This window comes from Hydra vulgaris, chromosome 12, assembly GCF_038396675.1.
Source record: "Hydra vulgaris chromosome 12, alternate assembly HydraT2T_AEP".
Taxonomy (NCBI): domain Eukaryota; kingdom Metazoa; phylum Cnidaria; class Hydrozoa; order Anthoathecata; family Hydridae; genus Hydra; species Hydra vulgaris.
In genome coordinates this window covers 15,922,797-15,947,059 of record NC_088931.1, presented here as the reverse complement: position 1 = coordinate 15,947,059, position 24,263 = coordinate 15,922,797, and the positions used below count along the sequence as shown (strand labels likewise).

At 29.0% G+C, this 24,263-nt stretch overlaps 1 protein-coding gene across 3 annotated transcripts in view; it reads right to left on the bottom strand.

Annotated features, from left to right (window-relative positions):
• LOC100212091 (RING finger protein 150) overlaps nt 1-24,263 on the bottom strand; it is a 38,724-nt gene that overhangs the window by 4,383 nt on the left and 10,078 nt on the right. For all 3 annotated transcript variants that reach the window (XM_065812328.1, XM_065812327.1, XM_065812329.1), the window contains exons 2-4: nt 24,077-24,154; nt 12,014-12,081; nt 1,411-1,504 (exon numbers count right to left, since the gene is read on the bottom strand). In XM_065812328.1, the coding sequence (XP_065668400.1) occupies nt 1,411-1,504; nt 12,014-12,081; nt 24,077-24,154 (240 nt within the window). The remainder of the gene's footprint in view (nt 1-1,410; nt 1,505-12,013; nt 12,082-24,076; nt 24,155-24,263) is intronic.

Sequence of the window (24,263 nt, the reverse complement as noted above, 5' to 3'; positions counted from 1 at the left end):
TAGTTTTCATTTGGTATTAATGATGGTTAAATTAAAAAATCTTGAAAAAAATTTTAAAATTTTATAATTCGACTATTTAACTAAAAATATGGGTAAGAAACTTTCTTTAACGGTTGCAAAACGTTCTGAAATAATTACATTACATAAAGAAAGTTATTCAGTTCGTAAAATTTGCAAAAAATTAAAAGTTGCCAGAAGTACTGTACAAGATACCATCAAACGATGGAAAGAAACAGGCATTTTTGAAGACAATAAAAGATCTGGTAGACCACGGAATACAACAAAAGCAGAAGATAATAGTATAATATTGATGAGTAAAAGGAATCGAAGACTTACGGCCCCGGAAATAACTTCAGGCTTTAATAGGAGTCATTCAAAATCTATTTCATTAACCACTACGAAATGACGTCTTAGACAAGCAGGACTTTCTGGCCATATAGTGGTCAGGAAACCGTTGCTACGGATTGGAAATAAAAAGAAAAGGTTACAATGGGCTATAGACCACCAAAATTGGACAGAAGGAGACTGGGGAAAAGTACTATGGACCGGCAAGTCCAAATTTGAACTGTTTGGGCAAAGACGTAGAATTTACATCAGAAGAACAACAAAAGAAAAAATGATCCCAGAGTGTTTAGTGCCGACAATCAAGCATGGTGGTGGGTCAGTTATGGTATGGGGATGTTTTTCTTCAGCTGGTGTTGGTGACCTAGTTAAAATTGAGGGTATTATGAAAAAAGAACAATATAAAACAATTCTAGAAAACAATGCTATACCTTCTGGCTTAAGAACTATTGGTTGTAGTTTTGTTTTTATGCAGGACAATGACCCTAAACACACCTCAAAATTATGTAAGAACTACATAAAGGAACAAGAGGATAATGGTGTCCTCAAAAACATGACCTGGCCGGCCTAATCACCAGATTTGAACCCAATAGAGATACTGTGGGAAGAATTGGACAGAAAGGTCAGAAAAAATGCCCAACATCCAAAGAGCACCTGTGGCAGATATTAGAAGAATCCTGGTTATCAATTACACCGGAAATAATAGATAAATGAATAAATAGGATGCCACGGATCGCAAAAAAAGTGATAAAAACTCGTGGGTTTTTTTTTTGACGAAAAGACAGTTTAATAATAATAGTGTTGTTAGTATTTTTTTTCTTTTATTTTTTTTTTTTTTTTTTTTCTTAAATAGTAACTATATGTATCTTTAATAAAATAAATATGATATAAGAATTTTTTTGAAATAATTATGGGAGTTTTAATTAAAAAATTAAACAAAATCCAAGTGTCCGGAAACTTTTGGCCTGCAGTGTAAATATTATATTTATATATTATTTAACTTAATGTTATATTATTAAATTATTTAAACTTTATAAACTAAAATAAGTTTTTAAACAAAACACTTACAACTCCTAGTGACTTTAGTATATTGCTTTTACACATTGGACATGTACGATGGTAAAGTAACCACGGATCAATACAGCTTTTATGAAACAAATGACTTAAAGAAAAAAAAAACCTTTAAATTTTTTTATTTATCAACACTTTAATGCTGCTGGACAGGGTCAGAACAATCAAATTGAAAAATTGCTTTTTTTTTTAACTTTTAATAAGTTGGTATTTTATAAACAGTATTTTAAACACAATTTCAAACACATTTTAAAATGTGCCAATTTTCCTTGCAGAAAGGCCTAATATTTTATAATATAATACATGTGCATATTATCTAAAATATATATCTATACTTAAAATTTACATAAAACACTAAGCTTTAAAAATACTTTCAAATGTATGTTTTTTAAGAAAAAAATAAAGATCATGGTAAATATACAACATATTCTTCTAGTTATTGTAGCAACACTATTAGTAATTGTTTATTTTCCTTCCTCAGTTGGTAAATAGATTGATATTCTGACATTTTTCATCACTTGGTTGTCTATGAACTCCTGAACCATTATAATAGCTTTTCAGATGATCTGCTTGTTGCATCAAGTTTTTAATAAAAATAGTTAACTCCAGATAGATAGTAGTTTTACCCTCTATCTTTCTGCTTCTGAAGATTTTAACATCTGAAATAAAACAGATCCTTATTCCATAATCAGACTAACAAAAATCTTAGGGATTTCTCACAGGCAAACTCTATAACAAAAAGATTTAAAAAAAATAATTGTAGAATCCATTTAGTTTTCCTGTCCTGTTTCATTATTTTATTACTTTACCAAATGAGAGGCTGATTCCATCAACAGCTGTGAAATATCAGAGTACTAACAGTGCCTCAAGTATCAAAAACTATAAAACACATAAAACCATAGTCATCACCAAGTTCTCTAAATCAATCGTTCACTAATATTCGTGGTTTTCAAAGTAAATTTTCTTCTATTGAGCCTTACCTCTTGCAAATTTTACAAGATTTACTTCCTCTTTGTAAGATTAATTTAAGCTTGGCTATTTTAACTTGTGATTTTAGTGTTGATGGTTATCTTCCTTTAATTCATAAGACTCCAATATTCACATGCTTGGCCTGGGCATTTACATTCATAAGAATTCATCCATTTGTCGGGAAACTAAGGCGCCACTTGACTTTATCATCTTTCTCTTTGTTCTATATTGTTCTACTTCATCTCAAGACTCTTTTCAATGTTATTTCTCAAGACTACACTCTTTTCAATGTTATTTCTGATCAAATTGATCGAGCCCTTTCTCTTTATCCTTCTTATCATTGTTGTTGGTGACTTTAATGCTCATCACACTGAATGGATTTGTTCTAGCATCAGTGACTTTGCAGGAGTTGAGCCCCACAACTTTTGTCTTTCTTAATCTCCAACACAAATAGTCAACTTTCCAACTTGCTTTCACACAGCGACTGCTTACACATAAAATGAAAGAGCTCTGGACAGAAACTCATACAAGCTTGTTTATTTTTGTTTGTACTATCAAAGAATTTACGTTTATCTTTCAAAGAAAACATGAATAAACTTCTAAACATTAGATATGAATACAGTGAACGTTGTCAGCAAAATCTGTAGTTGATATTAGAGCGTGGGTGAAATAGGACGTATTATCGCTATATTATTATTATAAAAAATAAAAGGAAAAAAATTTCTCCAAATAAAAGGTAATTTATTTTTATTTTTATTTTGGTTATTATTTATGCCTTTAACTTATTTAAAATGAAAAATCCCCTTTAATTTTGATGTTATTGGATTCTTATGAAAAAAAAAATATTCATTTAGAATACATAGTTTATCATTAAATAAATATTTTCTTCATATATTACTCTAAAAATATTATCATTTTTCTTTCACAGAGGACCTCATTTAACAATGAAACAAAAAGGAATCATTGTTGGAATGAGTGCATCCGGTAAATCGATACGCCAAATTATTCAAATTATGAAAGCTCGAGGTGTAAACATTAGTGTTGGTGGAGTTCACAAGATACTTTCACATCAGAAAAACAATAAAACAACAGCTAGAAAAAAAGGTTCTGGCAGACCAAGAAAAATGATGGAAAGAGATTGTCACAAGTTAAAATTGAATGTTTTAAAAAATCGAAAAACCACTATGACGCATATTGCAGAAACTTTTACGTGTTCTGATGATAAAAAGGTTAGCTGATGGACAATTTCGAGGCGTCTTAAAGATCAGGGGTTCAAAATACACCCATGTAAAAAAGTACCTCTTCTTACAGCACGCCATAAAAAGGCAAGGTTAGCTTGGGTAAAATATAATAAAAACACAGACTGGACAAAAATATTATGGTCAAATGAATCACGATTTTGTTTGCATTCAGATTGTCCACAGATGTGCATTAGACGTAAGAACGAACAATTAAATCCAGATTGTATTCACCAAACGGTAAAGAGTAATCTTGGAATTATGGTTTGGGGTTGTTTTTCTGCCAAAGGTGTGGGCAGATTGCATAGAGTCGAAGATGGATTACGAATAAATTCTAAAGAATACATTAGTATTCTACAAAAATCTTTGCTGCTGACACTGGAAGAATTAGAAGAGGATGAAATTAAATTTCAACATGACAATGCTCCTTGCCATACGTCTAAACAAGTTAAAAAATGACTCAAGGATAACAATATCTTCCTTTTTGAAAATTGGCCTGCCCAAAGTCCAGACCTTAATCCCATTGAAAATTTGTGGGACTATATGGATAAAGAGGTCCATAAAAATAATATTTCATCTTTGGATGATCTTTAGTCAGCCATAAAACAAGTTTGGGTTACGATACCTGACCGTTTGATAGCAAATTGAATTGAGTCGATGCCGCGTCGATTAAATGAAGTGATGAAAATGGTGGTGGCCACACAAAATATTAATTTTTTTTTTCAAAATGAGTCGTATATATGTGTATGTATATGTATTTAACATAAGCGATATGTTATATTTTATGTATTATATTTTTAATTGATTAATAATACATAATTTACTGAAAAATTGTACTGTTCATTTTTTTTTGCTCGCCAGTGTATATATATATATGTATACATATATATATATATACATATATATATATACATATATACATATATATATATATATATATATATATATATATATATATATATATATATATATATATATATATATATATAAACAATCCTGTATAGTAATAATAAAAAAGAAGTTAAATAACATTTAACTTGTTTTGAGGTAATTAACTAATTATTGCAATTATTTAAAAAAGTTAATGTCTTAAAAAAATAAAAAAAATTTTATGATGTCAAATTCACATTAGGCTATTGCATTAAGCATTTTTTATTTAACACAAAGCCCGTATCATAAGCAAGGTTATTGAGTCTTTTACTAACAAACACTTAATCTCTAATCTTGAATCTAATAACTTACTTTATGATCATCAATATGGATTTTGATCTTCTTGTTCTATTGTTGATTTGTTAACAGTAATAACTGATAGGTTTTATTGTGCATTAGATATATAAGGAGAGGTTCAGGCTATCACTTTTGACATTTCTAAAGCCTTAGATAAAGTTTGGCATGCAGGCCTTCATAAGCTCTCTTCTTACGGTGTATCAGGTAACATCTTTAAGATTATTGAATCCTTTCTTACCAATCATAGTATAAAAGTTGTCCTTGATGAACAACAACCTTCTTCATTTCCTGTAATATCAGGGGTTCCTCAAGGTTCTATCATTAGCCCTATACTTTTTTAATTTATATTTACAATCTCCCTGAAGAATTTCTCATATAAGGTGGCATTGTTCATTGATGATACTACCATTTATTCTTGTCTTGATAAGAAGCCAACACTCTCTGATTGCTTGGAGGGAGTATTTGAGCTTAAAAAGGATCTTTTTTCAGCCAATTGATATTGCAACAATCTAGATCCTGTTATATTTATGAACGATAATGTACTTGATGAGTTATCTACTCTTCATCTTCTAGGATTAACTCTTACTTCTTTGCTCAACAATCTTCGTCTTTTCTCTTCCAATATCTTTTAACTTTAATTAGTGGTTGCTTGCAGCCTGGTTGGAAGCGAAGATGTTTAAAAAAAGAGAGAGATGCTAGCTCTTTAGAGCAGTGCCCATTATAGTATTTATAGAAAAGAGAAAGAGAAGCAACATTATGACAATGTGAAAAAGGTTGAAGGTTGGCTGCAAGACTAACTCTAGATATGTTTACAATGCATTTTTGCACCTTGTCTAAAAGAGAAAGAGCATCATTAGAAGATCCGCCGCAGATATGGCAACAGTATTCCATACAAGGCCCGATTTGAGATTTATAGAGATAGAGAATAGAATCCAAAGTAAGAAAGCATCGAGCTTGATGCAACCTTAGCAGATGCTAATTTTGCAACAGATTTGATATATGGTTTCCAAGAAAGATCGGAAGTAAGAGTTAATCCTAGAAGATGAAGAGTGGATGACTCATCGAGTACATCACCATTCATAAATATAGGAAGATCTAAATTATTGCAATAACTATTGGCTGAAAAAAATTCAGAGTTTTATCTGAATTAAAGAGTAATGGCCTTAACCTCTCCACCTTTATCTAATGCACAATAAAATCTATCAGTTATTACTGTTAGCAAATCAGCTGTAGAACGAGAAGATTGAAATCCATATTGATGATCAGAAAGTAAGTTATTAGATTCATAATGAGAAATTAAGTGTTTGTTAATTAAAGATTCAAAAACCTTGCTTATGATAGGAAGAAGACTAATGGGACGGTAGTTGGATGAATCAGATCGTTATCTAGAATTTTTGAAGATAGCCACTTTCCAGCAGGCTGGAAAACAAGACTCTGATAAGCACTTGTAGAATAGTTTTGAAAGTATAGATGAAAGCTCCGGAGAACACTTCTACAAGACTATAACAGGTATGTTGTCTGGGCCACAAGCTGTAGAAGAGTCTAAGCAGGAAATCACTTTAGATACAGAAGCTGGAGTGATACGATTGTCGAGCAATGGATCAACCTGTTTGACGGCTATATCAGGTAGAACGCAACTAGTGGAATCAAGAGATGATATTGATGAAAAGTTCTTAGCAAACAATTCAGTTTTGTCTTTAGGTGAGGTGACAAAGTCTGAACCATACAAGAGAGGTGGAATTACAGATTTGCCCTTATTATTGATACTAATAAAGATTCTCCAGAAGTCACACGAACCTAATTTTTGTGATGAAATACAAGATTTCATGACCTGAGAATAATGGGCTTTGGCATTAGACAAAACTTTTTTACAATGGTTTCTAGCAGTAATAAACAGACGACTATTTTCTGGAGAGTTGTTTTGCTGATAGATATGGGAGTAACAGTTTCAATTGGCAATTGCAGCAGCACAATGGGAGGAAAACCATGGAGAAGAGTGAAGCTTGACCTTAAATTGTCGAGAGGAAATAAAAGATTCCATGCCAGCCTGAATCCACGAAGTTATGTAAGAAGCACACTTTTCAACAGGGAGACGTAAGATTTCTACCCAAGGGCCGTCATGAAGAAAATTACGGAAAAAGTACCAATCAGCTTTAAGGTACTTTAAGAGGTAAATGATAGGGGGATTCAGATGATGAAGAAGAATAAGATAATAGTTTTAGAGAGATCAAACTTTAAGATCACAAGATGAGTAAGACTCAGAAGAAAAGTTACTTCGAAGACAACAAATATTCGTGAATGAGAACTTGGTGATGACGATGGTTTTTGTGTTTTATAGTTTTTGGTACTTTGGTCATTTTTAAATTTTTAAAAAAACTTGACTCAATGTATAGATAGTACTCAGTACATTGTTAAATAGCCCAAGCAATTGCCTCATTACTATTAAAAACCCTAAGCCGTAACAAAGGGCTCCAAATGTGGCCTTGGCAATGCACACCAAAAGTGCAAACAGGGATAACATCCATGCGCAACACGGCACTGTTAAAACCTTGATATTTTTCAGCTGTTGATGGAATTAGCTTCTCTGAGAGCTACCACAGAGTTGGGGGAACCTGACTACCTGACAGCTTCAGAACATAAAACTGAGTTTTAGAGTTGTACCCTCATTAGGAGATAATAGAACGAGTTGCCTAGTCATAAAAACAGAGACACAAGCAAAACCCATGGAACGAGTCAAAAAGATCCAGCATTCAACATCCTAAACCGGAAACAACGTATTAAAAATACATCTGTGCCAGCCTAATAGATGAAGAAAGGGTGCAAGGCTGGTCAACAGATAGAATCTGTTTACCTCTTAAGTCTTTGATATGTTTAACATATGCCCACGATGAGTATTTTTGAGGTCAGGTTATCCTGTTACCAGTAGCAGGATAACCTGACCTGACAGTACAATCAATATCACTAAATGCTTTAATATTTAGATATACATCCACAAATGAAACTGTTTATTTAAAAAAAAAATTTATATAAATGTTTGTTTTATTTGTATTTAGTGGTTTGTTATTATTTGAAAAATGTTTTATAAAAAAACATGCTTAAAATAATAACTCTTGTGCCATCTACTAAAATTTATTCTTGTGTTACTCGTCATTAAATTAAGTCTCATCCTTTTACTGTGACTGTTGCTCCAACAATTCTTATTAGTCTAGTTTTATTCCTCAAACAATAGTTCTTCAGAATTTGCTCCCTTTATTTTGTTTTCCTGATTCATATATTTTGCAATTTTTCAAGTCGTCTGTTAATTGTTATCTTGCTTTATTAAGTTTATCTTTTCTTTTACAGTAACTTCCAGCTATAATAGTGGTTGCTTGCAGCCTTGTTGGGAGTCAATATGTTAAAAATTATTAAATATATATATATATATATATATATATATATATATATATATATATATATATATATATATATATATATATATATATATATATATAGCAATGCGGCAACTTCTCCTTAGTTTTGATCTATAGCATTTATTTGCCACTATATAAAGTCTTAAATTAAGTTTATTAAATAGTTTTAAAATTATTGTCAGGCAACACGCTTATATAGTTGAAGTGGTTAGCTCACAGAGGTTCTGAAGCAAAATCAACCACTAGCACCTTTTTTTAAATCTTTTTTGATTTTTCTAACATACAAAAAAAAACACTTTTGAAGTTTTATAGATACTATATACATGACATATATAAAGATATTAAATACTATAACAAATGAAAGGATGAGAAATTTTAAAAATGCTTAAAATTTCTGAAAACATCAAAACACCGGGAGAAATTTGTTGCACATATGCCATGATAGAGATACATGTTTTTAATGTGCTTAAGTAACTATTCCTAATAGGCTGTGAATGGTCTAAAAAAATTTATGGTCTGAAACTTAATAATAAAAAAGTTTATTAAGATAGCCCTGCAACTCCAGAAGGTGCTGCTGCGGAGGAAAGCCTGTAGCTAGAAAAAACTTAAAATTTTAACAATTAAATGCCCTTGTATTGCAAAATGACACTGATGATAGCCTTGCAAAACGGCACTGACAATAGCGTATTAATTTACTGTTCTATCGAATTTATGCATGTAATTATAAAAAGTTTATTTTAAAACCATTTTATAAACTCTTATACAGATTGCAACCAATTAACACTTTTCAGGTGGGTTGTCTAAATAAGTGCAGCTTTATTGCATAGCATTTAATATAACATAATATAACAATAAACAAATATGTTACATGCAAATGTAAAAATATTTGATACAGGATTGTGTGTAATGTAAGAAAAACTGCTTAAACAGCTTTGTTTTGAATTTTTGTTTTTATGTTATTGACAGAATTGACAAGATTGAAAAAATACGAAACATATTGTCTCATCCAGGTGGAAAATTTGACACTTTAACTTTAAATCCCTCTCTTGATAATTTTTGATTGCTAAAATTACGTCATCTTCTTAGTTCTGCCATTTGTATAGTGTTGTGTATAAATGTTGCTAATAGAAGGTCTTGAACCCCACGAAATAACAGCACACTTAACCACTTTATTGAGTTATCAATAATATGTGTTTAAGAGAAAAACAGACCTAATTATAAATCTCTTATAAACTTTACGTATCTAAGAAAGGTGTGCATGTTTGTTTTTAAAGCAATTTTCTAGAATGCATTATTTTACTAAAAAATATGAAGTAAATAAGGAATTAAAATGATTGGTGTTTTACAGATCTGAAAAGCTAGGATATATATAAGGAAAAAGTAAAGAAAAGGTCGGAATGCAATAGACTTACAAAGACCTGTATTTTTACGGATCTGGTCATTTAGTTATACAATAATATATAACTAATATTATGTTATATAAAATAATATATAAATACTATTATATTATACAATAATATAACAATATAAGAATAAGTGTAAAGAGTATAAAAATAGTGTAAGAATAGTGCAATAATAGTCAGCACCTTAATAGGTGTATATTTCAAGAGTAAAAGATATGAAGAATTACAAAATATTGAAGCTCAAGACAAAAAAAAAAAAGAAGAGCAATAAAAGTTTCTTGGCGTGAAATAACAGTAACAGTAAAAAGATAAAAATAGCTTAAGGAGATGACTGGCATGCAAAACTTTATCAAAAGCCTTTGAAATGTCAAGAACTTTATAACAAGACTATATTTAATAACAACAAGAATGATTGGGTATAGTTAGAGCAATCAGTGAGATCTCCTGATCTGATTTTGTTGAATAGTTAGATAGACCATAAAACTCATTTTTCAGCATATATATATGTGTGTGTGTGTGTGTGTGTGTGTGTGTGTGTTTGTGTTCTATGTGAACATCTGATGTTGGCTCAGTGACCAACGAGTAACCACAGCAATATTACAAACCATTCACCACAATTTCTAATTTTCATATAGAACTTTTTTTTTTCCTAATATTCATAATCTCCTGAGCAATGTGTAACGGTACTGCTTGCAGAAGTAAATTTTGAAAGCAAATGCAATAAAATATCTCATCTTATTGCAATTATAAATTTTTTTTTGTTTTTAATGTTTCTCTTGTGAAAAAAATTGAAAAAAAAAAAAAATTAGAAATAGAAGGTATTGGTTAAAATAAGATTAAAGTTTGTGGGATCATAGCATGGTCTAAATCAGTTCAAAGGTTTTTCATGAAGTACGAAGGCATGCATGGGAGGAGGGAGATTACCCAAAAAAATACAAATGCGTACAAAGGGGAGGGATGTTAAAGACAACCACTATGCATTTTGACTATCTCTCTATCTCTCCAAAAACCTGGTTTTTTTAAACAAAAGCAGTTTAAAAAAATTAATATTGTATGTATTGATATGTATTGATATTGATATGTAACAAAGATATGTCCAATAAACTAAAAGTTTTTTTTTGTTTTTAATGTTTTGAAATTTTATGCGTTGAGGAAGAGGGGAGAAGTGTGTGTAAGTGGAGGTGTGTGTTATTGGCTAATTTTAGGAGCAATATTTTAAATATACAAAAATAAAAAGAAAAAAGAAAAAAAAAAAAAAGGAAATCAACTGATTTTTCTCAGTCAAAAATATTCTGAACATATTTTTAATTTAATGCAATTAATTAACATCACTTATAGTGAATGTTGTGCATCATAGATATGTGGTAGTAGACTAGGGGCAAAACGTTTGGTTTACAATCAAGATGCTGAGATTCAAATCCACCCTGTACTTCTGAAATGTATGTGCTCAATCTGTTTCTCTAAGGGCATAACACTCCTAGAGAAACAGATTGTTATATATTTTTTGTTATTTGTTAGAGATTTTTATGTTTTCGTTAATTTTTTGTTTCAGATTGTTTTTTGTTTTTTAAGTCCCTAGTGTTAATAGTGTTATTTTATTTATTGTTTAAGAATTTTCATGTTTCTGAGTTTAGGGTTAAGAGAGGGTTGTAAAATAATTTTGTTTAAAATAAGTACCACCCTTGACTGTAAATTACATGAAAGTAAAATAATTTTGAAAAAATGACTGTAGTGGACACTTGACTGTAGTTGACACAGAAGTAATGGAGAATGAATTTATAAAGTTAAAAGAAAAATACATTTCATATAAAATAATAAAAATTTGGAATTTCAAATAGTTTTTAAAAAAACCTTAAAACCCGATAAAACTGATAAAACCCATAAAACCCAAGTTAGGTTTTTTTAAAAAACCTTAAGTTTTTTCTAACCCTGCAGCTGATTGTCAACCATACAGATGCATATAATTTCTGAGAGGGTCCTAAATCAATGGTTTTACTGTGTAAGTACTTTATGGATGCTCCTAGAAGAAGATAAGGAGTAACTATAAGATATTAGAAACTACACAAAACATCTAAAACCACACAAAAAGTCAGAAACTAAATCCTAGCAAAAGTCACTTGGGGACTTGTGGACTGACTTGTTGCTGGGGTTTTAATTTTTCAAATTAATAAAAATTTATTTAGAATTAAAAATTCAAATTTATTTTAATAAAACTCATAAATAAAACATTATTAAATAAAAAAATATTTTAAAAAAGATAATTAATAATCATGTAATATTATCATTAAAAGATATAAAAGAAAAACAATAGGTATAAAAGGGAAAAAAAATCCACGAATATCAGAAAACTTACATGCATGGCAATTCCCTTAAGGTTTCACCATCTTTATAAGATTCAAGACACACAGCACAGGTATCATCCTGCCAAAAAATAAAAATTAAAAATTTTTGAAAGTATTAACACATCTTAATTTGAAAAAACAAACAAAAACCAATTAGAACTAAGGCCTGCAATCGCCATTTTAATCAAAAAAAATCTTAACTTATTAGAAGTAAAACAATAATTTCAGGCCTTGTTAAGAAGAGTTACGCAGCTCGCATTTTGCCTGTGAAAAGGCAATTTTGCCTACGCGTTCAGCAGTGTTGCGCTACGCAAAAACTTTAATCTTTTAGAATATTTTAAATTATCTCTTGTTGTCGTTAACGTGACGTTTATTCAGAAGAATAACCGCAATTGTAAACTAATAGATTTTTGTTAAGGAAACAGTTTGTTTAATAATTTTTTTTGTTGTTGTTAAAAATTAGTTAAAAAAAATAAAGCATTTTAAGTTTTATCTTAAGGAATTAAATGTATAAATTCCTTTTAAATATAAAAATTATTTTTTGTCATAATAGTATTAAAAATGCACGATTTATTTTGATGTAAATATTTTATTAATAAGATATTTTGTTTATTGTTAATTCAATAACGTAAAGTTTTAATGACGTTCGCTTAATTTATGAAAATAAATTATGATCACAAATATGTTATCGGTAACTGATAAATAATTAAAAAAAAACTCTATATTGTTTAAAAACATTATTAAAAAGAGTTCACAAAATAAATAAGAAAAAATTTATTAACAGTTAATAAAATAACCAAAAACCAACTGTAAAATTATAAGAAAATAATCACATATTATTTTACGTTTTATGAAAAAAATATTTATTTCAAAATAAAATTTAGTTCATATTTGAAAAAAATAATAAAAATTATTTTTCAAATAGGAACTTAGATTTTATTTGTAACTCTTGTTATAGTGAGAAAAAAAAACTGTTTGTATGATTTTTAACGCGTTAATAAAATAACTTTATTACAATGTAAGTACGCGCGTATCTGGCTTTTTACGGCACCGATTTCAAAGACAAAAACTGTGACCTTTTTTTTCACAGCGTGCTCAAAGTCGGTGTGGTAAAGATGTATTTATTTGTCTTTGTTTTTAGAACTTTATATCAGCTTAGACTTTATTAAAAAAGTAGAATGTTTTATCTTGAATAAATTATGTTTTTTTTTTACGTGTAATAAATTTTTCAGTTTATTTAATGCTATTTAGAATTGTGTTCCTGTTCTGGCACTGCATTGATATTGAAGGCATGTTGGTACATATTTGAAATTTTCCAGTCAACTGTATAGATCTATTTCCTATGTGCCTACCAAATTTCATTAAAAAATACCGCATTTTTCGACCCAGTGGAGGTACCATTTCCACCTCTTTTAGTGTTACTGTTATACTTTATAAAACTGTTTCTGCTATTGTTACTGATACTTTTTGTTATAAATTCTGTTTTTTTTTACAGTTACCAGTGATTTTCATTCGGTTTTAAAATTTCGTTTCTGTTCCAGAGGTGCATTAATATTGAAGGCATGTTGGTACATATTTAAAATTTTTCAGGCAACTGTATAGATCTATTTTCTATGTGCCTGCCAAATCTCATCAAAAAATATTCATGACCACATACCCAATTGTTCCGCGCAGTGGAGGTATGTATTTCCACTTGCATTACATAGTATTAGGGGAAGGGGCAGTTTTTGACAGTGGAGAATTCAGTATTTTTAATTTTTTATTCATTATAATGATATATTTTATTAGAACTGTTAGACAAATTTTTTTTTTAATAGCCTTTTACTACTAAGAATATTTGGGTTTTCTTTTTTTATAATTGTTAAATGATTTACACAAAAACTAACAAGTATAATTTAGGTGGTTATATATTAATTTTTTTTTTGATGGCTAACTCTTTTCACCCACCAAAATTAGTTTAAAGGCAAAATTCTGCAAAATAAAATTTAAAATGCTAAAATTAAAATTATATAACACTATTTTATGATGATTCTGCATAAAAATCATTAAAAACAAAAACAGCATTTTCTCAGCTTTTTCCATACCCATAATTTACCATATAGCCACCTTAAGCTATATATGATATATAAAAATTATGCATTTATTTAAAATTTTTTTTATAGATTAATGGTGATTTTTTAAATTATTTAACTATGATTAATAGCCAACCCAATTAAATAGTAGTATTATGATTGTTGAATTTAATTTAGTGCATCATGGGACCTCACAAGAAAACAAATCTATTTTATGGTAAAGCTCTAAAACTTATTTAGCTTGTAATTTTCCAATACCAGCTCATTTAAATATTGGCTGTAGAAATGGACATGTACTGCATATATTTGCAACTAATAACGATTTATATAAAGTAACTGTAGAACTAATCGGTAAGTATTTTAACATCAAAAGTGAGATTCAGCAACTAGTTAGAACATCAAAAGTCTTTGTAAACCATTTTTCACGAAATTCAAAACCATTAGTTGACGTCTGCAACATGCTCTTTGCATACCAAATAACAACATCTGCTGTGGCACAAACATCGCAATCAATCACAACCTCAATTGACTTTGCTACATGTTCTTTATTTTCTTCTCAACAAATCAGTGTTTCATCTGTATCAAATAGTGATCACTTATCTCCTTTATCTCGTCCTACTTTAAAAACCTCTTCTCATGAACCACTATCCAGTTTGAGAGCTGACCAGTTGAGTTCCAGAAAAAAGGTTATGAGAAAGAGATTAACCATTTTGGCAAACAAAATGGCAATTAAGAAAAAGCATAAAGAGGATATTAAAGGTTTAAGAGATAAGGCAAAGGCTAGAGCATACAGGTCTAAATATATAAGTCAAGTTATTATTCGTAAGGAAAAGATAATTTCTCAACTTAGAAAAAAATTAAAAGAAAAGTTTTTAAATTTACAGTTGAAAAAACTTCAAAATCAAATTTTTTGTTTGAAACAGTTGACATCCACGCAAAGAAAGTTTTCTTATCAAAAGGCAATGTTAAGCCAACAACTTGCTGAAAAAAATTCTGCAATTTTTGTACTACAAAATGAAATTCTGAATTTACAGGAGTTGGAGGAAATTCAGCAAGTAACACAAAACACCAAAAATGAAAAATGCTACTCAGCATATATTACGAGACTTATATATGACATACTTGTGTGCCAAGTTCCTACACAAAGTGTGCCATCTCTGCTCCGTAAAATTGGGGAACATACTGGCTATCGATTTAGTCGAATTCCACATCATACAACTGTAGAACAAATGATGTGTGAGCTTGGTGAGCTTTCAGACTTAAAGGCTGCTGAGATAGCATTTACAACAAAAGATCTGACACTTGGTTTTGATGCAACAACCCAGGAGGGTGTTCATGTAAATGCTGTGCACTTGACAGCAGAATCGGTATGTATGGTTGTAGCTATTGATCAACTTCCTGAAGGTACAGCTTATGACTATCAGAGTCATATTACAAAGTCTATTGCCAAAATGAGCTTTTTTATGATATTCAAAGGTGATCCATAAGGTTTTATAACCTTTTTGGACCAACACGAGTTGCCCAGAGGATTGCTACCACGCTATAGAGGCAACAGACTACATATGCTTTTTCACACATGGTATTTTGATCCATCATTATGCCATATTGAAGATATTTCTGTGTTCTGGCTTGGCGTTATGCGGAGGTTTGCGAAATAGTTTATTTCAAGACTTTACATCTGAAACAGCTTTTTCTTTTTTATACCTGTTCAGTTCATTTGATAAAGTGCTACACAATATTATAGGCTATAGAATTAGTTACAAATATAGTTACAAATACAAATTACAAATAGTAATGACACTTGCAAGATTAACGGGGAGTAAAGACTATTATAAACAAAGATTATTCTTTGTTACTAATTAACTTTTTCACCTTAGGTATCCATGAATTGTGTGTTTTAGCTTTATTTGGAAAGCTACTTTTTGGTCCTTAGATGACAAAATTTTATATTGCACCTGGTACGGGACTTGACTACATATCTGGCATTCAGGTAGTAAAAGATGTTCGGAACACTCTTATTGAGAGCATCAAGAATCCTTTATCTCTACTTAAACGAAAAACTGATTTCTTTGGTAATGATATTGAAGATATAGTTTTTGATTCAATAATCAGCTTTTGCCCAGTAATTGATGAAATGAGTAAAGCATTAGCTGACTGCCTTAATGCAGTTACTAGCGTCATTGACAGGCAGTACAAGCGGCAATTTGAAATGAGTTCTAATGATCACCTTAAAGACCAGACTAAGTCTGCTAGGCTTCACAACATTGATTCAGAAGAACTTATGGGTATGTTTAGCGCTGCAAAGCGCAAAACTCCAAATGCCACTCTTTGTTTTCTTTCTTCAAAACTTCGTGCTTGCAAAAATAAAGCAACTGCTTTGCTATGCAAAACGCCAAAGTTGATACTATGGGCTATCTCTAATGCCAGAAAAAAGCGGTTTACAAATATGCAAGATCATAATGATCTTGCATATTTGTTAGAATTTAGAAGTTAGAATTGATAAAACGAATGGCAGATAAAATTCAGAAAAAAGAAAACAAAAAACGCAGAAATGTAGAAAAAGTATTAAAAAATTGCATGCCTGATCAGGTAAAAGAAATGTTTCCTGACCTAGAAAATAATGAGGTCTCAGATATTGAAGAAATTCTTATTGGAGCCTCTATTGGAAGAAGTATTTGCCACATGAGGTTCGATAATGCCACTAACACCCAGGATGTATATTACAGCAGAATTGTTGGCATTAAAAAGAAGAAAAGTGATGTATATATAATTTCTTATTGGAAACCAAAAAGAAAATGAAGATGATGATGGTGTTGAGTATTAAGTGAGCAAATATCAACTTTCTGCATACATAATAAGTGGTGATATGGCAATAACATAATAGAAATGTGTAATAAGGTATATGTTATTTTAAATAATAGTATGTCTTATAAACTTGCATTAACAGATATTATTTACAGATAGTAGGTTAATCTTTATTTTTTATAATAAATTTTACAGTGCCTAATGTATATCATATTCTCTACCCTCCCCTTTTTTTTAAGATAATGAAAAGATTTAAAATTATTTAATTTGTTTTTATGTATACATATATGCATATACATATATGTATATAGAAATGTAATTTTAGGTAGTCGGTTAGTTACCGATATCCAACAACCAAAGCTCATTTACTATTTGACATAAGCAAATTGCCTGGCTCATGACAATTAATGTTAATCATAACGATGGCTATACATTGTTTCTATCCAAAAAGACAGACCTTTGCTTGCATGGATTAAGAGATGTTAGTAATAAATCAGTACACTCTAGGCAAATGGCATATGCCATTACCAGATAGTTACGCTAACACAATATAACTTTCTTTTCATTATAACTTATAATCAAATCTATTATATTTCAGGTTAAAAAGTATTGAAAGGTCTAGTTCTATTGATTTTTCTGTTTGGAAATGGGAAATGTGTTGTGTATCAGGAGTTAAGTGATTTGGAATTTTTTTTTTAAGTTAGGAAATCATTCTCATCTCTAATTTGTAATGGTTTTTTAGTTATTGTGCTAAATATCTAATATATTTTCATTTATCTTTTACTGCAAAGTTTTAACTACGACGGCAGCTTGCTACTGTAGATGTTTATCTTAAAGACCTCAAGATTATATTTATTAATTCAGTAATAACAGTTACATGTTAATTTATTATACATTAGTTAATTGTTAGCCTTAATTTTTTTTTAAATTTTATTTATCTGATATATTTTATCTATCTATCATTGCAAGGTTACACATGATGAAAACCACACGATTGCTTCGATCGATGTTGATCTTTTTCATATCAAAATTAAACCGGTTCATATTTTTTTAGAGATTGATTACGTTTATTAATGCAATAATAACAGTTATATATTTATTTATTATCCGCAACATAAGGCATCCTTATTTATTATCCATGACATAAGGCATCCTTATTTATTATCCGCGACATAAGGCATCATAAATAGGTATGGCTATATTAATTTAGGGGTTTACTTTATTTTAGATATCATTGGATGTGGTTTCCTTTGCGTACTAAAGAATCGACTCTTCCTAGCTATAGATGTCACAGCTTTGTTTGCTTCAAAAACTAGGCTTTCTTCAAAGCCACAATTCTGTTAAAAACATTACTAAGCAAAAAAGAAATAATTATTATAATCTAAATTTTTTGTTAAAGAAGTATGTTTTTAAAAAACCTATTTTCATTTTTTGCGGTTTGTTGGATAGACATAAGGAAGGGAAAATGAAGTAGAGCCGTGGTGGACATGCCCCCCCCCATTGTTTAGATGGATATTTTTTTGTAGGTTTTTAGTTTAACTATATGGTGTTTTATGATTATTTTTTTCTACTCTGGCCTCCACTGAAATATCATATATGTTATATATGTATATATATATATATCTCTTTTTTGTATATATATCTTTCATTAAAATTCATTAGTAACGATAAAAATAAGGCAAAAATGCTAAGGCTTTTAATGTATTTAAAGATCACCTATATGCATTTAAAGATACGCTATAGAAATCCTAGCCTTGGTGCATATTTAATAAAATAAATATATATACCCTTAACCATAAATATATATATATATATATATATATATATATATATATATATATATATATATATATATATATATATATATATATATATATAATTATTGTAAATATTTCAAAAAAACGCGATATTTTTTTATGCATGTTTTATAAAATTTTGTTATAAATGTTACTATTACCAGGGCTCGAATTAAGCGTATTGCGATCGCGATTACTTTTCGCACCTTCGCGATTAGTTTTTTCTTAAAATTTGTTTTTTCTTTCTTTTTTACATGATTATTCTTTTTTTATTTTAGAAGATTGATACTCTATTCGCGAATATTTAGTGTTCTTTTACAGTATAAAACTGCAGTGACTTCTGCAACGATAATTTTTTTTTTAAAGCGGAGCATAAAGTAAAAGAAAGAAAAATAAAAGATTTAGAAAATCGATTAGCAAAAATTTTCAAATGCAGGAAAAAGACCGATTGGTTAAGGAAGGAAAATTTTTTAAAAAACAAACGATTAAATACCTATTCGAATCAAGAAATAAAAGATTTTGATTGAAAAAACAAATAAAAGTTAGTTGATTAAAAATTCACTTTCTTAACTCGAATTCTCAAGGGCTTTATTTCGATTTAGCTCATTCATTATGAACAAATTTAATGATATTTTTATAAGTTTATTTTGCGAAGAATAGTGGAAGGCAATATAGACTCTAAATAGTTATTAAAAAAAAACTTTAAAGTTTGTTAGAACACTTGCTAATTTTAAATTAATAGCAATAAATAGATGCAAATAAGGACCACAGATGCAGATTATCTACAGTTAAAAAGTGGGAAAAACATTTTAATTGCGAGTTAGAATACGATTTAAATGGAAATGAAGTTATAAGATTAAGATGCAGTTTATGTAAACAATTTGAAAAATGGATAAGTCAAACAAAATTGTTTTCCATGACCTGGATTAAAGGAACAATATCAATAAAAAAAGATTCACTGGCATCGCACTATATATAAAATTTAATATTCTAACCATTAAACTAGTGAAATGATTACAAAATGATCAAAATATTTACAATTACAATCTAATACCTTTTCTACAAGCAATCAAAAAAAGTATTAGATTGTAAAAGATTCTATTATTTAGACACATTTTTTTCTTTCGCTTTATTTTATTGAATGAAAAAAGTGAACACTAACTTTTATTAAAAAATACATTGAATGAAAAAGCAATAGATAGAAATATCATGGGAATTTGATAAGGTTATTTAGATAAGAAAACTTACTTAATAAGAATTTAATTATCATTCTTGTTTGTGATTGTGCGGGTTTTCGTGAAAATGTTAAGTTTTAACATTTTATCACGATAATGTTTTCGTCAATTTTAACAGTTTTTTATAACTGTTTCAAATTTATAGATTGTTTTGTTAGAGTTTTAAATAATTTTTACTGTTAAAAACTTATAGAAAATTAAATATTCTAGTTGTTTTAAACAGTTTAAAATATGTAAATAAAATAGAAAATGAAATAATTAATTAAAAGAAGATTATATCAAGTTCATTGATTTTACAAAAATACAGCCGTTAGATTTAATGCAATATAATAATAGTAATAATGTAATTTTAACTAAAGCTACTTTACAACCGCTGAACGTAAATGTTATGAAATCTTATGCAAAAATGAGACTTATTATATATGTTATTATAAATAAGTTAAAATAAATAATGCCCCCTCCCCTCCGGCGGAAGTGGAGGAGGGGTTATGAGCAACAAAAAAATCGTGATTAGATTTTTTTACGTTAATTCGAGCCCTGATTACATTTTAATCATTAAAAAAAATTTTGTTACTTTAATTCGAAACTTTTTAATTACGTTTTTTAATCGTTTTGCACATTTCACTATACAAAATCAAGCGCAAATTAACAATGATTCTATTACAAAGCTGCCGTTAACCAAATGCGAGTTTTATACATAAGTTGCATTTTTCTTAAGCAATGCCTGATAAAAAATAATGTTACTTAAATGAGCATAACTTTTTTTGTAATGATTCTTTTTTCATAAAGTTTTCACCATTTTATTACAAATTCAAAGCTCTTTCGAACCATACATAAAACTTGAATAAATAAATGGTTTGAAATTTTTACACACGTACCTATACAATGCTGTACTTGAAAAGACGCTAGTGACGCAATATAACTTCTAACAATACAAAATACATTTGCCGAGTTGAGTTACTTAGAAATGCGTTACGCGTTTTCGTTACGCTGCGAAATCTCGTAACAAGGCCTGAATTTAATCTGCCTAATCAAAATATTTTTTTGAAGTTATAAACAATTTAATAAGTTAAGAACAATTATTTTTTTAACCCGGAGTCTTTAGGTATAATGGTGGCATGGACTCGGGACTTAAAGACAATAGGTTCCAAGTCATTAAATCTCATGAATTTTTTCTTACAGCAGATCATAAGTCAACAAACATGTTTAGAGCTTCTGGACACTACAGACCTGAAAAAAATGGAGATATAAAGCTGGAGTCCTTTTGGGACTCTGCATCCCTGGTTTTCACTAATTAGTATTTGCATGAGCCCTTGATGCTACTGTGTCACTAATAAAACATTAAGAAAAAAAAAACCCCAACACAAGCAAGATCAATTTAAAAAATAAAGAACACTTTCTTTTTAAATTGTCTATTGTTCTCATGCTTATAGTTTTTTCAGTGCAATTAATGTTATTAAGTTTCAAAATTTTGTTTTTATTCTTACAAGTGTGTTACCTGTCATAAGAGATTTTACTAGAGCATTACCCAAAGGTAAGGCTCCCTTTGGGTAATGCTCTAGTAAAATCTCTATATAAAATTAAAAATAAAAAAATTAAAAAATTATGTTTGTTACAACTAACTACATTTTTGAATTAAACATTTATTTTAATTTATTATTTATCAACTTTCAAATTTGTTATTGGCTATAAAACTCTCTGTAGTGAAAAACTCTGGTTACACTTTTTGTAAAGTAATGATTATATTAAAGGGACTGGAAAGTTATGTTGTTTTTTAGCATTTAAATTCAAACAAATAAGTTTTTAATAAAACTTTATTTTAAATTAACAATTCAACCATTTTTGTTATCATTGATAATGTAACCAACCTGAGTATTAACAACCTTTGGTTATCTAGAGCGCAAATTTTGAATGCCGGATCAAGAAAAAATGATTATTTTTTGTGCGAAATGTATGGAGGCATCATAGAAATCATAAGAATTTTTAAAACTTTTAAAATTTTTTTCTATGGTTTTCCTCGCATAGTAAACAAATTTCTATTTTCTAAAGAATAGTTTTGGCAATAGATATAGAAGTCAAGATTACGTTTAGAAATTGCAACAGCACAATGAAAAGAAAACCATGGAGAAAAGTAAGGCTTGACTTGGTTTTGTTGAGAGGGAATAAAAGATTCGATGGCAGTCTGAATCCAAGATGTTACATAAGAAGCACATTTGTTAGTAAAAAGAGGAAAGATATCAACCCAAGGGGTATCACAAAAAAAATCATGGAAAGAGTTTCAGTCAGCTTCAAGGTAGTTGTAAGAAATGTGAAAGGGAGATTCTGATGATAAAGAAGAATGAGATAATAGTTTTAGAGAAATCAAACTGTGATCAGAAGCATCTAAAGGTAAACTTGGAGAAATTGAGCACTGACAAGGATCAGAAACAAGACACAATTCGAGTATAAACAGTAAATGATTAGGATTGTCTGGAAAGCGAGTTGGAAAGTTGACTATTTGTGTTAGGGATTGAGAAAGGCAGAAGTTGTGGGCCTTAACGGATGCAGAGTCACTGACACTAGAGCCAAGCCATTTAGTGTGATGAGCATTTAAGTCACCAACAACGACGATATTGGGTAAAAGATAAAGAGAAAGGGCTCGGTTAATTTGATCAGAAATAACATTAAAAAGAGTGCAGTCTTGAGATATAGAGAACGATATAGAACAAAGAGAAAGGTTATAGAGTGAAGTGGTGCTAGATGAAAGCTCATAAAAGAATAGTCTGTGGATTCAAATATAGTTTCCTGACAAATGGGTGAATTCTTACAAATGGGTGTAAGAATTCAACAAATGGGTGAACTATTTGAGTCTTTACAAATTAAAGGAAGATAACAGTCAACACTAAGATCACAAGGTAAGACAGGTAAACTCAAATTAGTCTCACAAAGAGCAAGTAGGTCTGGTGAACTTTGCAAAAGATAAGACTCAACAGAAGGAAAGTTACTTTGAAAACCACGAATATTAGTTAATGATAGGTTTAGAGAACTTTATAATGAAGATGTTTTTATTGTTTTTTTGTTTATATCAAAGAGCTAACAGATTGGGAGGGGATAATATTGAAACCAGTGTTTATATGCCAAATCTCTACATACAATCTTGAAAAATATCTGGTTAGTTGTTTTAAAGCTCAGTACTTTTCTCTGCTCACACAAACTTATGAAAGAGCTGTAAAAGAGGTTAGAGAAGTAGCAGTTTTCATTTGTGGTTTTAAAAAGAAAGATTAAAAGTTTAAAAGTTTCGTGAGAGCATGAATGACTAATTTAAGTTTGATTCAAAAAAGATTTTATTAGCTTTCTTTAAACAAAATTGTACACAAAAAAATAATTAAATATATATTTCAAATAACAAATTAACTTTTTAAAAAAAATAATTTTCATATTATTTCCATATTAAATAGCACCCTAGATCAGACAACTTTTATTTTTTATAAGTGCTTATCTGTTTAAAAAACCGTAAAGCTCAAATAAATGCCACTTTGATAATAATCTTAAATTTTTATGTTTATATTTAATCTTAACATAGTGTTTTTTTTAAAATGAATATGAAGAAAACTGCCAAACCAATGAATTTTGGGTAAAACTTTTTTTTTCAAATATCTTTAGTTCCACTAAAAAAAAAAAAAAATTAGTAAAGTATGACATGCCTTTGCATTTATGTCTAAATGAACAAATTTCCTTGACAAAAAATGCAATCCAACATATAATAGGTAAAAATTATTAAAATTTTTATTTTCGGATGTCAATATTTATATAGACTGGCACTGTAAAATGATCTGCTGAATTAAAAATCAAAAATTTTCAAAGTATGATTTACCCTAATAATCATATATCTAATGTTTTTAAAAATTACTGTTTAGTTTATGTTTAAATTTTTATTTTATTTTTTAACTAAAATAATTGTCCCCAAGAACTACTACTTTGGCAAAATAACTAAATTTGTAAATAATAATAGGAATAACATAACTTTTATAGATAGTAAAAAGCAAAATTAGCAAAACTAAATAAAAAAATTAAAAATCAAAAAATATTATACTAAATATACAAAAAATTTTGTTTTATAAAAAAAATGTGTTATACAAATATCAAACACATCAAAAAAAAAAAAAAAAAAAAAAGCATAGCCAAACCTCTTCATGGGTTGCAGCCGAAAAAGGATGTGTTTTTAGTTTTGAAATTGCTTTTTTTGCAGCAGTTAGTAATTGTTTCTAGAATACAAAAAAAAAAAAAAAATCTAATTATTTAAAATGTTTAACACAAGAAAAATATACAGATTTAATAACTTTAAGTTCAAAGTTTGGAAATACTTTTTTGGTA